General features: G+C 42.8%; 1 protein-coding gene across 2 annotated transcripts in view; it reads right to left on the bottom strand.

Moving 5' to 3' along the window:
• Positions 1 to 6,433: 6,433 nt before the first annotated feature.
• mat2b (methionine adenosyltransferase 2 non-catalytic beta subunit methionine) overlaps positions 6,434 to 14,661 on the bottom strand; it is a 29,994-nt gene continuing 21,766 nt past the window's right edge. For both annotated transcript variants that reach the window (XM_080435757.1, XM_080435756.1), the window contains exons 2-7: positions 14,084 to 14,278; positions 12,478 to 12,592; positions 12,180 to 12,335; positions 10,931 to 11,127; positions 8,996 to 9,109; positions 6,434 to 8,658 (exon numbers count right to left, since the gene is read on the bottom strand). In XM_080435757.1, the coding sequence (XP_080291883.1) occupies positions 8,482 to 8,658; positions 8,996 to 9,109; positions 10,931 to 11,127; positions 12,180 to 12,335; positions 12,478 to 12,592; positions 14,084 to 14,278 (954 nt within the window). In that variant the 3' untranslated portion in view covers positions 6,434 to 8,481. The remainder of the gene's footprint in view (positions 8,659 to 8,995; positions 9,110 to 10,930; positions 11,128 to 12,179; positions 12,336 to 12,477; positions 12,593 to 14,083; positions 14,279 to 14,661) is intronic.

The following is a 14,661-nucleotide window of genomic DNA, read 5'->3' as shown; positions in this document are numbered from 1 at the left end:
GGTGTGTGAAGTTTTTGTACAAAATAATAATAAATACAAAATAACATTTTGTTAAAAAGTTAAGCTCTATATTCAGATATTTAAATGCTATAGACCATGTGCAGCCTTTGATTGATTGATTGAATACTTTATTTAGAAAGACATGGTAAAAGTACATGGAAGTACAATTCACAATACAAGGTCCTGCCTCCCAAAAGGCATGTCGAGAGAGTATGTTTTACCCCCTGTCCGTCCGTCCGTGTGTCCTGTCCGTGTGTCCTGTCCGTGTGCGACCAGCTAATCTCAGGCACCCTCTGCCCGGTCGCTGCGAAACTGAGCACACACACACTCTCTGGATGCCAATTCAATTTTCACATGGGCCTGTTATAGCGCCACCAGGAGGCCAATTTGTGCAAAACCCATTTTTGGGCGGTGTAGCCGCCCCTATAAGTGGGGTTGGGACACTTCATTAGTATTAGTTTCCTGCACTGTGATTGGCCCACTTTCCTGTACTGTGATTGGCTGACTCTATTCAGCACTGTGATTGGCTAGCGAGACACATGATGACATTAATAACCTATAAATAGGATTATGCACTTCCAAAAATCAGCTTTTTGGAAGTGAGCTTCCATCACTATGATGACCACTGTGATGACCACACCACCCACTTCACACTGGGTGTGATTTTTTTATATTACTCCTACAGATTTTATCCAAGCGTCATGCAAATCGGTACACAGTATCTCTATAGTCATGTGATCAACACGGATCTGTCAGATTTCCCATATTCCATCCTGATTGGCTAAGGTTGGCTTCCAAAGTTTGCAGGATTGGTCCGTTTTGAACAAAATGCCTCAAACTATGCACACACTCGCAGCTTGCGATTTCCGTGAAATTTCACACGCACATTCCCACTAGGCCGAGGAAGAAATGCCACCCTTTTCACATTGGCCTGTTATAGCGCCACCAGCAGGTCTAATTTAGCAAAACACATTTTTGGAACAAAATGCATCAAATCATGAATGCAGTGTTCGATTGCCGTGAAAGGCCTAAGAATAAATGGCACCCTTTTCACATTGGCCTATTATAGCGCCACCAGGAGGCCACAATAACGTACCTGACCTGGCGGAGACCTGTGCTCCGAGGAGCACTTTTTCTAGTTTAATATGAGATCCCTGTGCACTCAAATCATGATGACATTTAAGAGGACATACAAATATACACTACTATGCAGAACGTCATACAATCAGCTTACAGGTTACTGGTATGAAAAACAAGAAATATGTACCCTTTTAACTGCAATTAAAACATGTATTCCTTTTGTTCCCTCGATTTATAAGATAGGGTTCAGTGCTCAGAAAATGTTGAGAAAAGGTTGAGTAAGGAGTCCCCATCTCTCCAGCTTTTTAGTAAACAGAAAATACATTTTCAGTCCGGGACACCAATTTTACCCAATCAGGAGAACACCACAAAGACTACAGTAGCATTAGACCCTCCTACTAATAATCAGGACATTGACATAATTTCTTGATAAATCCAACCCAACAAAAACAAAATTATGAAACCCATTTGATCAAAACAATAAAAGCACATAGTAAACTTGAATGCTCTCTGGCTCTAAATAGACAGTACACCTTGGCAGAGTATTTGACCGACAAATCTTAACAATGTATTGTACAGACACAGCATGCACATCCTGGACATAGCAAGGCCTGCAAACCTGGCTTCCCAGAGAGGACAGGCTGAGGAGAAAACTCGGTTCCAGACAGACAGAGGTTTCTTCATTTTATAATAAGGATACTGACATAATACTGACCATGATACTGACATGATACCGACCTGATACTCACCATGATACTGAACTGATACTCACCATGATACTGACCTGATACTCACCATGATACAGACCATGATACTGACCTGATACTCACCATGATACTGACCTGATACTATCCATGATACTGACCATATACTATCCATGATAATGACCTGATACTCACCATGATACTGAGAGGGTATGATACTGTGTGTGTGTGTGTCAGTGTGTGCGTGCCTGCGTGCACACCACACCACACAGTATACTGAATATATCTCCACTACAGGTTACTAACATATGGAATGACAATCAAGGAGTGAAGAGTTTATTACAGAAGTTCTGCTTACAATTTATATTAGTTTAATATATTGCACATAAAAAACATAGTAAAAAAAAAGGAGAAAGAAAAAGCTTAACGTCAATTTTAGTTTACTTCCCAGCTATCACTGGGTCAGGGGCTATACGTTCCACTGCATACACGTGCACAATGTAATCAATTAGTCTTGCACACGTGACTTAACACATTCCAAAGTTTACACATGATTAATTTCAATGCAAACAACTTACAACCAGGGCACACCTTAACCGATTTAGACCTGAGGCCGATTCTAAAAACGCCTTCTAAATCCTGACCCAAGTTTTCTGAAAAGGTCCTTTTTGATTTGTAATGTTATGTCCACGCCCCACCATTGCCATGGTGATGTCATGAGTAGTGGCCTTGATGACCCTGATCCTCAGCACCTGAGCTGAGCTGATAGCAACGTTTCTGTCTGTGATCCACTCATGTAGCACTGACGAAGGTTGTTGACCAAAACGTTTGCTATTTCATTGCACCTTTCAATTTGAGCACAGGTTGTTGGTTCAAATCCAGCTTTTGGAACTTACTTTCTCACTCAGGCTCAGTACGCACCCCTGTGGCGATCCTGTACTCATTATGATCGTGTCAGATGTTTTTTTGCCTACTCTGACTGCCTGCCACCTCTCTGTCAGGAAGTCCATATAAAGGAGTATTAAAGTATATACTACGTATTAAAGTATAAACAGTTAGGAACATTAATGCATGTTTTGATTAAACAATGATTTTTCACCATGCAGAAAGTGTGCACGCACACCCGCCCCACTTTCTCTCAGCATGTCAGTATCATATCAGTCAAGTGACTATATATAGTGACTATGAATACCTGCACTCACTTAAACTGCAAGAGACCACACCTCAAGACTTCCCCTTGAGTTGAGCGTGCCTTCTCCTGATAGGAGAGTTGCCTATAATGTCATGTCAGTATCGTTACAGTTCAAACATGCTGAGTTCCACTTCAGACATGTCACGTTCCACTTCAAAGATGTGTCGTTCCACTTCAAAAATGTCATTATTTTGTGTTCCACTTAAAAAATGTATCGTTACACTTACGTTCCACTTTATTTAAAGATGTATCCAAAGATGTATCCTATGGAGCTATGTAATTAATTGTCACAAACATCGTCCATGTATCTGTGATGCAGGAGATGAATTGCTGTTTCATAAACACAGGGTTGTTGGTTCAAATAACCAAAACATAACAAATAATCAGTGAGTAACCCACAGAAGGCTGCTGGTCCAGATCTTATCCCAGGTTGTGTGCTGAAGGGCTGTGCTGAGCAATTGAAAGAGGTCTTCACACAAACAAACATCTCGCTCTGTCAAGCCAGAGTGCCCACCTGTCTAAAAAGTGCATGCACCATTATACCTTTGCCCAAGAAGCCAAATCCATCCACCATGAATCATTAGCGCCCAGTAGCCCTGACACCCATAGCTATGTGTGTGTTTTGAGCAGATGGTGTTGACACACATCAAATCATGCCTCTTGATTGATCTGGACCCGTTGCAGTTCACTTATAGGGAGAAGTGGTCCACGGAGGATGCCATCTCCACTCTGCGCTACCTCACACTCTCACACCTGGAGAAAAAGAACACCTACGCCAGGATCTTGTTGATTGACTTAAGCTCGGCATTTAACACAATCTTGCCAAAACAGCTAATTGAAAAGCTGTTGCTGCTGGGTGGATGCAGGGATGTGCAGGTGGATCTTGGGACTTTCCGACAGAGTGTCGGCACGCTGTCAAGAGTAGGCAAAATAACATCTGACACGATCATAACGAGCACAGGATCACCACAAGCGTGCGCGCACTGAGCCTGTTCATACAACTGACACATGACTGCTCTGCCAGTTTTAACACCAACCATGTCAAGTTCGCGGATGATACCACCTTTGTTGGCCTTAATACCAGCAACAATGAGTCGGCGTACAGGAAAGAGGTGGAGCAATTGGCATCATGGTGCGCAACACACAATCTTGCCTTCAACACCGACAAGACTAAGGAGATGGTAATAGACTTTAGGAGGTCTGGTCACTGGCACCGTAGTCTCACGAGCCAGACTATTGCCTCCCACAATTTTCAAATGCTTCTGTCATACTACATTGATTGATTGAATATTTGATTAGACAGAAATGTAAAACCGCACGTGTACAGTCAATGGGTCAGGGATGGCGTCGGGGCATTCCACAGTTGGGGGCAGTGCTGTAGAAGGAGACTGTACCCATGTTTGTTCTATAGGTGGGCGTTACCAGTTTTAACAGGGCTGTTAACCCATTAATACCTGAGGCGATTCTTAAAAAGGTTTTCTAAATCTTAACAGTTTTTTGAAAATTCTCTAAAAAAGAATGTTTAAAGATTTTTCAAAAATAGCAGATCTACAAGCTCATAGCGCGGCACAAGTGCCGCGCTATGAGCTTGTATATCTGCTATTTTTGAATAGCCAAGGAAATCTAAAAAGACACAGATGCGTTCCAGGTCTTAATGGGTTTATATATATAGCATTCAGAGATGGTGGAATAGTTGTCTGGCTACACGAGACTACCAGCACCATCTCCCACTGACCATCAATGGCTCTGAGGTGGAGAGAGTCCAGTCCACAGCACCCAGTTCCTGGGGATTGATCTGACAGATGAGCTGACCCCACCAGAGACACCACCACGGCTGTTATGAAGAAGGCCCAACAGCACCTTCACTTCCTACGCCGATTAAAGAAGGTGCAGCTCCCCATCCCGGCTATGATCACGTTCTACAGGGGGCACCATTGAGAGCATTCTCACTTATTCACATCCTGGTTTGGTAACATCACTGTCACTACTGAAGAGGGATGAGATCAGCTGAGAAGACCATTGGTGTCTCACTGCCATATTGGAACAAGAAATGACAAAGTCATAATATACCCGCTTGCGGCAGGCTATTTTTGCCCCAATGTGCAGCACAAAATGTAAAAGTTGTCATTAAAATAAAATCTCAGCCATTCGAATGCAACAAAAATAACTCCACAGAGGTTCATTGGTTGGCTACCAATATAAAGTGTGTGTGTGTGTGTGTGTGTGTGTGTGTGTGTGTGTGTGTACAATATCAATGATAGTGAAAATAATTGATCTACAATCTCACAGATCTGCTATTTTCACCAGCTGATATAGTTACTTCATAATGTAGCCTACCCTTACCCAAGTCAAAACTACAGTGTTTCACTTAGAAATGTATGAACAACAAAAATGAAGACACACACACACACACACACCCAGGAGGACTGGTTGATAGTGTTGTATGCATTGTTCCTGGACAAAAGACCGGTGGTGACCAGTTAGTATTCATTTATGTATGAAAGAAAGAAACTATTTTCACAATAAACGAAGTGAGTCCATAGAATACAGGTAGCGTAAGGGCAGTCATGTTAAAAACATCAACAGTGGTGGAAAAAGTACTGTAATGTTTTACTTAAGTAAAAGTATCAATACTGCAATGTAACCCTAACCCTTTATAAAAGTGAAGCTCACAACTTGATTTCACTGTTTGAAACAGCTAGGCTTGAGTTGTAATGCATAACTGCAAGTTTGCCCTTTTCACTACTGGCTTACATGAAAGAAAAACCCAAATGGGTCCATTTGGTTTCATTAATGTCTTTTGTAAATGAAGTATTCAATAAAACGTCATAATAAAAAATAGCAGATCTACAAGCTCACAAGGCGGCGATGCGTTGTGAGCTTGTAGATCTGCTTTTTTCTGATAAAATGCAGCTGATTTTAGCGTCATACCTTACATGAAAAATGTTGCTACAGTAACCTTGGTTGTAGTGTGTATTCATTCATTTGTAAACAGGGCAGTCATGTTAAAAACAGCAACAGTGGTGGGAAAAGTACTCGTACTAGTGTTGCCATGTATACTAATTACAAGCGACCTTGTTTTCTGTGAAGTTGCTTGTAAATGTAGGTAGTTGCTTGTTATTTGTTATTATTTTGTTGTGAGCTTGTAGATCGGCTATTGCCAAGTCGTCTATTATCAAATAGCCGATGCATATAGGTTTAAAGTGCTCATGTAGTCACTTAAGTCTTTGGGCTTGTTTTCATTGACCTGGTTGCTTATTTTTCTCTCAAAATCTGGCAACCGTGTCATTGTTTAGACCAACGAAGAAGAAAATGGCGGAAGTGATCCTCTTTTCCAAGGCCCGTGTGAAAGACAGTATTATGTTGAGAAAATATAAAGTCATTACAGCACCATAACATGGTTAATACATTTTATTTTGGGATGTACAATACATGAAAATTACGAGAGTAATAACGCGAATTGCGTCGATAACTAATGGGGAGCGGACATTAGCGCGCTTGGCTAAAAACAGTTAGTTAGTAACATCATACAAGCTAACTATTAGCCAAATTCGGCTAGCGCTCGGAGGACTGCATAGTCCCATAGCTTGGGAGGACGAGGCCGCCCGTTCAGAGTATGGGAAAGTATCCCATTGGCTTAAACGACAGCCAATGACGCAAATCTGTTGAACAAATCTGTCGAATGCAAATTTGTCGAATGATGAGTCGTAGGTCTGCCTCTTCATAGACCCGCAGCTTTCGCTAAGCGGGTAAAAATAACATCGGTCTCTATGTACAGATGGCTATTATTGTTTTCGTAGGAGGCGAGGCGTTAAGGGAGCGCTTGTTTTCGCCGGAGGCGCCGACTTGAGCCAAGTGCAGACATACTGACAGCTAGACAATACAATGATCCAGTGTCTGTGCTACAGTAGAACGACAGAAGGGAATACGATCAAAAGCAATGCAGTGCCTTGCGATAGTATTCAGACCTTGACCAATTCCCCAAATCTTCACTTCTGTACCTCAAATAACACCATCCTGCATCGCTCAGGTGGCACAGGTGTAAACTTCCTGTCCATCACTTAGGAGACTAGGGTTCTAAAATAAACGCAATGTAGAGCCCTTGGTCTCCTTATCTCCCCTTGAAACAGGAGCTCTCATAACATTGCATCAGGATGGGGGGGTACCATATGTTCATATTCTCTCAAGGATTAGCACATATTGAAAAAAACGGAATCAAGCTTTCAAGTAAAGTACCACAAAAAAGGCTACAAAATGCCTTTTGGTTTAAAGCCATGGAGTCAGTGTAATCAGTAGGGTACAACCTCCAGGGAGCATGAACATGCTCAGCAAGTTTCATGCTAATAAGTGCAAGTAAATGATCACACTCAAGCTGTCTGAATACTTTTGCAAGGCAAAGGCTCACCTCCAACAAAGTACAAACACAAAAAAATAACTGGTGCTTTCACACTGCATGATTTTGGCCATCTTATACGGTCATTCCACACATGGGAAAAAGGTAACATTGTGATTATCCACCTTGTCGGAATGCATGAGTTGAACTGAGTCTACCCGTCACATTATGTGACCAATTGACCATGGGCAATGTTTTATTTCGAGAAAAAAAAAAGAAAGGATGAATATTTGGTCTCGACTTGGCAGGAGAGGACAACATGGGGTTGGCAATTCTCCAAAGGGAGCTGATAATATCTACAGCCATTTTTCATGAATCTGCATAGACGAGGCAGCCATGGGTTCCACCGGTTCGCCCTCTGGTCTGCCCAGTCTATGTGTCCCTGAGCATGACACATGATGCTGTATTAATTATAGGTAAATGCAAATGTATAGTGACAAAAATACTCCCAAAGGAGTTTTATTATTATTGTTGTTGATATTATTATTACCAGCAGTTAGACACGGTAGCAGTTTCCAACACATACAAACTTTCTTTTACTTTTATTACTTTAATGTTGGTGGCTGTCCGTTGTAGCCTACAATGGCTCGTAGACAGCCGCCTTCGACCCGGTCACATTGAATGACCCAAGATGCTTACAACGAACGATTTGACCAAGTTTATGCTACCATGTGGAAACTTCATCTGCTATGACACCGAGACGGCCGATATCGTACAGTGTGTGGGCACCTTAACAACAGATACAAAGCAGGTCCAGGTCCACAGTGGATACAGGACCAGGAAAGTGAAGGGAAGTCAATTGGTCAAAACCAATTGGCTTAGGTCCGTGGAAGATGGAAGATGGTGGGTCATCTACTTTCTGCAGGCTACATCTCTTTCTTGAAAAATGTAACAACGATATCTCTCTCTCTCTCTCTCTCAACATAAAGGCTAATGTAAGTTATACATAGTTGTGTGCAGGCGTCGCGCACCAGAAATAGCAGATCGTCTATTTCCGTTGCACGACACTGGCACGCGACTAAGTATAAACCAGGTATCACACCCTCCCATGGCAATATCCACTCCTACCACGTTCCCTTCTCCTTCTCCCCACACCTCTCGCTATCGCCCCCTCAATGAAAGACCGTCTGTCTCCAGCGTTTGTCGGAGAGGAAAGGCCAGAGGCAGTCAGTGATGGCGGCCCGGAAGGGTCGAGGCTGCACACTAAGTCCTAGCAGCTCAAGTCGGGAGCACTCCAACTGGGCGTTTTGCGGCCGCTGGGCCCCTGCACCTGCTGGCTGCTCCGTCAGCTAGAGAGGGGAGAGGTGGGGGATGGAGAGGAGAGACGAGAAACGTTGAAGAGGCAGGGATCAAGGCAAGACACAAGGGGGTAGAAATACAAGGAATCATCAAAACAGTTTATCATACCATTTTTTATTTAAAAGCCAAGACAAATAATATGTTTAATAAGGTTCTCTTCATGGATTAGAACCACTGGTACTGTATAAGACACCATGCACTGAACAGAGGAGAGCGGTGTGTAGCATGATGAATAATGCGTGTGCAATGGTGTTTGTCTAGTGTGTACTGTTTATACAGTGCAGTATATTAGTATAGTGTGCAGTCTGTAAGGGGGTGTGCACTTACCGGTATAAGATGATTACTGGGTAAGTTGAAAGCCTGGGCAATGGCAACGGTCATCTCATATTTGGTCATCTGTTCTTTAGCCGAGTAGTGGAAAATTCCACGGATAGATGGATCCTAGAGAGAGAGAGAGAGATAAGAATACGACAAAGACCCATGTCCCTTTCAGGAAGTCACCCAGGAAACAAAGGACCAGTGGTATCATTCCCCAGATAGCTTCGTCTTAAAATCTGTCTCTTTATCCAGCCTGATCTCACACAACTTTGTATACATTGCACGGACACAGTGCACGTCATTCTGTGCATAGCTGCCTAGAAAACCAGAAAATCCATGCATATGTACAGCGAGTCCCACGGTGGGCGTAACCGGTTGCAACCCGGAAGCAGAGCAGTCCCCACAACATGATTTACGATTCTGTGCCTATCGGTATACAACTCAAATTGAGCAGGCTCAAGCGAACGTTGCAACATTCGGGACGACAACTCGTTCGCTTTAGCTCACTCGGTGGTCCCTCACATGGCTCCAGTTCGCTTGAGACTGCGCGCCTCCGAAATGGTTTAGTCAATGGAGGAGATGCGAGGCGGCTATGCACAGAATGACAGTCCGTGCAATGTATACTAAGTTGTGTGAGATCCGGTTGCTTCATCATACTGATGACAAAGGGTTTGATACTCGCTAGATACCAGGGTTTTACAGACTGGTGGCCAACTAATGTTAAGTATACACGCTATATTTATGTGCAGCAGGGTGCATTGGCTCCAGCTGATTCTTGAATATTTCCTACCTAGCTCAAGAAAATATCTGACTAGCTCTTCACAGGTTATCCTGGGACCATGAGCCCATCTCCTGATGACTTCACACACACCTTTAACTGCTTATTATTGTTCTCTCTCGGTCCCTCGACGGCAGCCAGGAGTTTTTCCTTGCTGCCATCGTCAAGTGCTTGCTCATGGGGGAATTGTTGGGTAGGAGTATGGTCTTCTTGACCAGCTAGATATGTAAAGTGTCATGAGATGGCTTTTGTTATGATTTGGCTTTAAATAAATACAATTGAAATGAAGATCCAATTTGATGGGCAACATCTGTGGCTTGAGGGTAAGCACTTTATATTTGTACATAATGGAGAGGTAAGGCCATTAAACACAGAGCTCTGTGTATATTGGAGGTGGTCGATCGAGAACGACAGAGATTATATAAATGTCAAAATCGATGAAGAAAATCTGTCAGTCTTGTCCGAGGCTAATCTGAGTTCCCAGAAGCTCTCGCATAAAAAACGTGAGGGGCAAAGTCCGAGGCTAATGAGGCCCATACAATACATGTATGGCTTACATAGTTAAATACATATTTACTTTTGGAGGATGCAATGTTTGAAACATTGTTCTTCACAGTTCGCATCAAAGGAAGGCAAATCTTTATTTACTTATTTTCTGCATGCTTATTATGCTTCTCGGTGATGGACAGTCGCTATTTCTATTTGTGAGCATTTGTGTTGGTGGCACTTGTTTATCTTTATTTACTTATTTGCAGCTGGTTGCATCATATACTTAACACATTGGCTGCCAAAGACGCATATCTGCGTTCCAATTAATTTCTCGCCTGGCTGCCAAAGACGCAGATCTGCGTTCTTTTTTTTTTGTTCTTTTCTTGTTTTTTTACCCAAAGACCAAGGAGATATGATTTATCGAAGATTTAAACTCCTATCCACTTCCTTGTTAACTTAAAACTAAAAAATTCTGTATCTCGGCTCCTGAGTACTTTTTTTTTTCAATGAAAAATCTCTGGCAGGCAACAGCTAAAAATCTGAAATAATTGGCAGCCAATGTGTTAAGACAGGCAGGAACATGCTGACAGATAATACAGGTTCATGCAATCTTCCCTCGGCTAGTTTGCTAAAGACAGGGAAACAGGCAGAGACACAGACGAATGACAAACAGCCACCTGTAGCCGCCTCTCCGCTAGCTTCCTACAGACTGCAGCCACATCTCTGACATCAGTTGGAAACCTCTGCTGGCAGTGGTCCAGTGTGCAGCTCTCTGCTGCCCCCTCCTGGACTCGCTCCCACAACACCGTCACAGCACTCTCTGACACACGCTCCACCTCTCCATAGAGGATAGGTACACGAAGGATGGCTGCACCTACACACGCACGCACACACACATACAAATGAAGACATCGAAATCAATCGCCAGTCGTTTTAACATGCCATGTTATTTCCTATTGGCAGGTGTTTCTACAATTGGCTACAAGCTCTACAAGCTGTCTATCAGAAAGAGAGACTTCTCTGAGACTGCCATGTACACTCAATCACCTTGACATTGGCAGAGATGTCGTAACTGGTGATCATCTCAACCCTAGAATGCACCCTTAAACAGAATGAATAATAGCAGCAGGATGTGAATGTTAGCCTGGTAAACCATCCCCGTCGCGTAAATTCACATTATCATGTGTCTTCTGCAGACAGGTCTGGCCCCAAGCGCTGGGAGGGCGTTTTGCAGAAATCAAAAAGTGGAAAAGCCAATCAGCGTCTGCGCTCAGGGCCCTGTGATTGATATTTGTAAAAGAAATGTCAGGCAATAGTGTGTTTTATGTATACACTCCATTTGTGATCTTTTTTTGGTAAATGCAAAAATGTGTGTATATGTATGTCAATGTAAGATATAATTTTGAATTGATGATAAATGATAACAGGTGTGCTGGGTCACAGTGCATGTAAGTAAGCTGACGACTCTGTACTCAACTCAGAAGTCTGAGGAAGAGCTTGGTGCTCGAAACTTCACTCACTCTACAAATAAATCTTTGCAAAATGGAGCTAACTTGGTGTGCAGATTGTATTGTTCTTACAAGGTGAATCCTTTTTTGATCCAGCACCCTGCCTAGTAGGTCTGGGATGTGCGTGTTTTTGCACGTTTCCTCTTAGCGGGTAGATGTTTATATGTTTGGAAATAAGTCACTTAGGACTGATTAACCACAAATTTAAATAACTAATTCTAGAACTTACACCCTGGTTATTTCCAAAACAAGGGGCAACATTTTTACTTGGTCGATGTAAGCAGGTTAACTAGCTTTTCCCCATACCATGTTGATTCTGTAGTACTATACACGGTAGAACACAAACTGACAGTCAGGTGAACCAACATGGTTTAGATACAGAGCATTGTTTGGAATGCAGAGATATGCAGACATTTACCTGGGCAGTGTCGGAGTGTCTCCCTCTCACCCTCCAGTTTGCTTTTGCCATAGATATTGAGTGGGTTTGGTGCATCATCCTCTCCATAAGGGGGGTTACGGCCATCAAACACATAGTCAGTACTGATGTAGATCAGGAATATTCCAGGGTTTGATGCTATGTGCGTACACACAAAATATATATTTTAGTCCAGTTATCAAAGTATGAAGTGGTTAATTCCATGTTCAGAGAGGATAATTACAAAAACAAGACAGACGCAATAAAAGGGAGAGAGGGATCATGAAAGAGCTTTACCCACCTGCCTCCTTGGCAAGCGTGCCCGTGGCGTGGACGTTAAGGTTGACAGCTGCCTCAGTGTGTCGTTCAACCACGTCTGGTCTCCTCTCTGCAGCACAGTGGACAATCACATCTGGCTGATAGATTTACAATGGAAATAGAAAGCGAGAGATACCTTTTTGTAAATGACTTATCAAAACCAGAAGAGCACAGATGGCAGAGGGGGTTAGCCTCTGGAGGTTGACAACGAAACTGTGTGACCAGTTAATTAATTCTTCCTGGGTCCACAATAAACCTTTTTTCAAAGCAAAGCTGTTAGGTTAATTTATTCAGAACTTATATGCATTTTTGTGAAAAGGTCATGTCCCTTTCGGCCAATCGGCATGAAAAGTTCATCACGTCTTCCTTGGCCCAGGATAGCCTCGTTCCCAGCCTTACTCATCTGCGAAGAGAAAAGCCTGGTCACGACCTAAAGCAGAGAGTGTCTATAGGGGCGGAACTTCCTTCGTACGCATTTCCCCCGGAAACTATCTTTTTCGACCAATCAAAACACTCGTTTCATTCACAGAGAATGTAAACAGATTTGTAAAGCGTCAACGTCATTTCCTTGGGAGGTACTTCCGCAAAAATTCCGGTACTTCCGTTTAGACACTCAACCGGCTAGGCCTTGCCCAGCGTGGGCCCAGGACCATGTTTTGTGAAAATGTGCTCATTGTTTGAGATATCCTACTAACAGACAGACACTGTAGCAAAAACTGTATGTCCTTGGTGGAGGCAATAACATTTCTAATCCCATTACATATTTGGCATAGAATTCATAGGATGAATTCTGGTCATCTGTCATAAAGTAAATTGCTGGTAATGAGATAAACAAATGGAGACAGAAAATATTATTATATTATTCCTTTTTTTTGGTGCGTGACCCGGTGTGCAACCAAATATAAATCGGGCATTACAGCATCGGTGTAGCAATGGCCAGTTTGTTTCAGAGATGGGCATTTGCAAGTGCGCATGCACACACACATACACAGGCTGCACAATATATTGTTTCAACATCGACATTGCAACATGCTCATATGCAACAGGGGCAATAAGGATGCAATGTAGCTAACACAGATTGGTCCAATCAGTCACATTGTACTGAAACACTTTTACCTCTTGACGGGAAAGAAAAAGAGCAAGGTTCAAATTTTTCATGACTAATCTGAAAGAAAAACATTACATTATATCTGATAAATAACACTTAATGACTTTTGGTAATTGGTCTTGCATGCACCTTCTTTGTTCATAGAGGTGTCCTGTATGTCAACAAACATGTATGTCAGAGGTGTCTAGAGTATTAAATAACCGCTTTACGCATTTCCCCTCTCACCATAATGATTGCTAGTGATGAATTATATCCAAATGGAGATGATAAAGTTTAGATATGCAGATCTGCATATGTTTGGTGAAATTACGTAACTTCTGCTTTTTTGCAAAACATATTGCAAAAAAATTAACTACCGCAATGTCGATCTTTTACAATGCAATATCGTTCAGCAATAACACACACACACACGTACGTGTCCTGTTTGACACCCCTAACGATATCTTTATCCAGTACGTTACGGCATAGACAGACACCCTACCTGGAAGTCCTGTATGACAGCTTTGACTGCATCCTCGTCCAACAAGTTACAGCGGAGAAACCTGGGTCGGGCACGCTGGTAGCCCGTCCCGAGAGTATGCCAGTTGTTGTTGTGGAACTCCTTGTAGACGGCCCGGCCTAGCAGGCCCGTGGCACCAGTCACCAGAACCCTTTGACACGGGATGGATACATCCTCCTGGAGAGAGACACGCCACACAAACACGTGGATTTACAATTAAATTGCGGACATTACAATGACATTCTAATCTAAGGCAACTGGTAGAATCGTGAGCGTTGAATTCTGTAAGTGATCAACATTACAAGCAAACAATTGAAAAACAGGACAGAGAATGATGCAGCACACACTCACGGTCTAACTCAATCACATTTGCCCAATCAGTCTTGTGACTCTGTGTGAGCCATTCATTGCCTCTAGGCTCTAAGGCAGACAGACAGAATGTATAGACTGGGGGATAATGCATCCTGAACGGCCATATGGGTAGACAATAGACATGATAAGATGTCCGTCTGTGTAACATTCATAAAAACGGAGACCTGTTGTAACTCCAGTCTACGGGT

The sequence above is a fragment of the Gymnoscopelus braueri genome (genome assembly GCF_963280865.1).
Source record: "Gymnoscopelus braueri genome assembly, chromosome: 8".
Taxonomy (NCBI): domain Eukaryota; kingdom Metazoa; phylum Chordata; class Actinopteri; order Myctophiformes; family Myctophidae; genus Gymnoscopelus; species Gymnoscopelus braueri.
The sequence above is the reverse complement of the archived record's forward strand: the minus strand, read 5'-3'. Positions and strand labels throughout refer to the sequence as shown.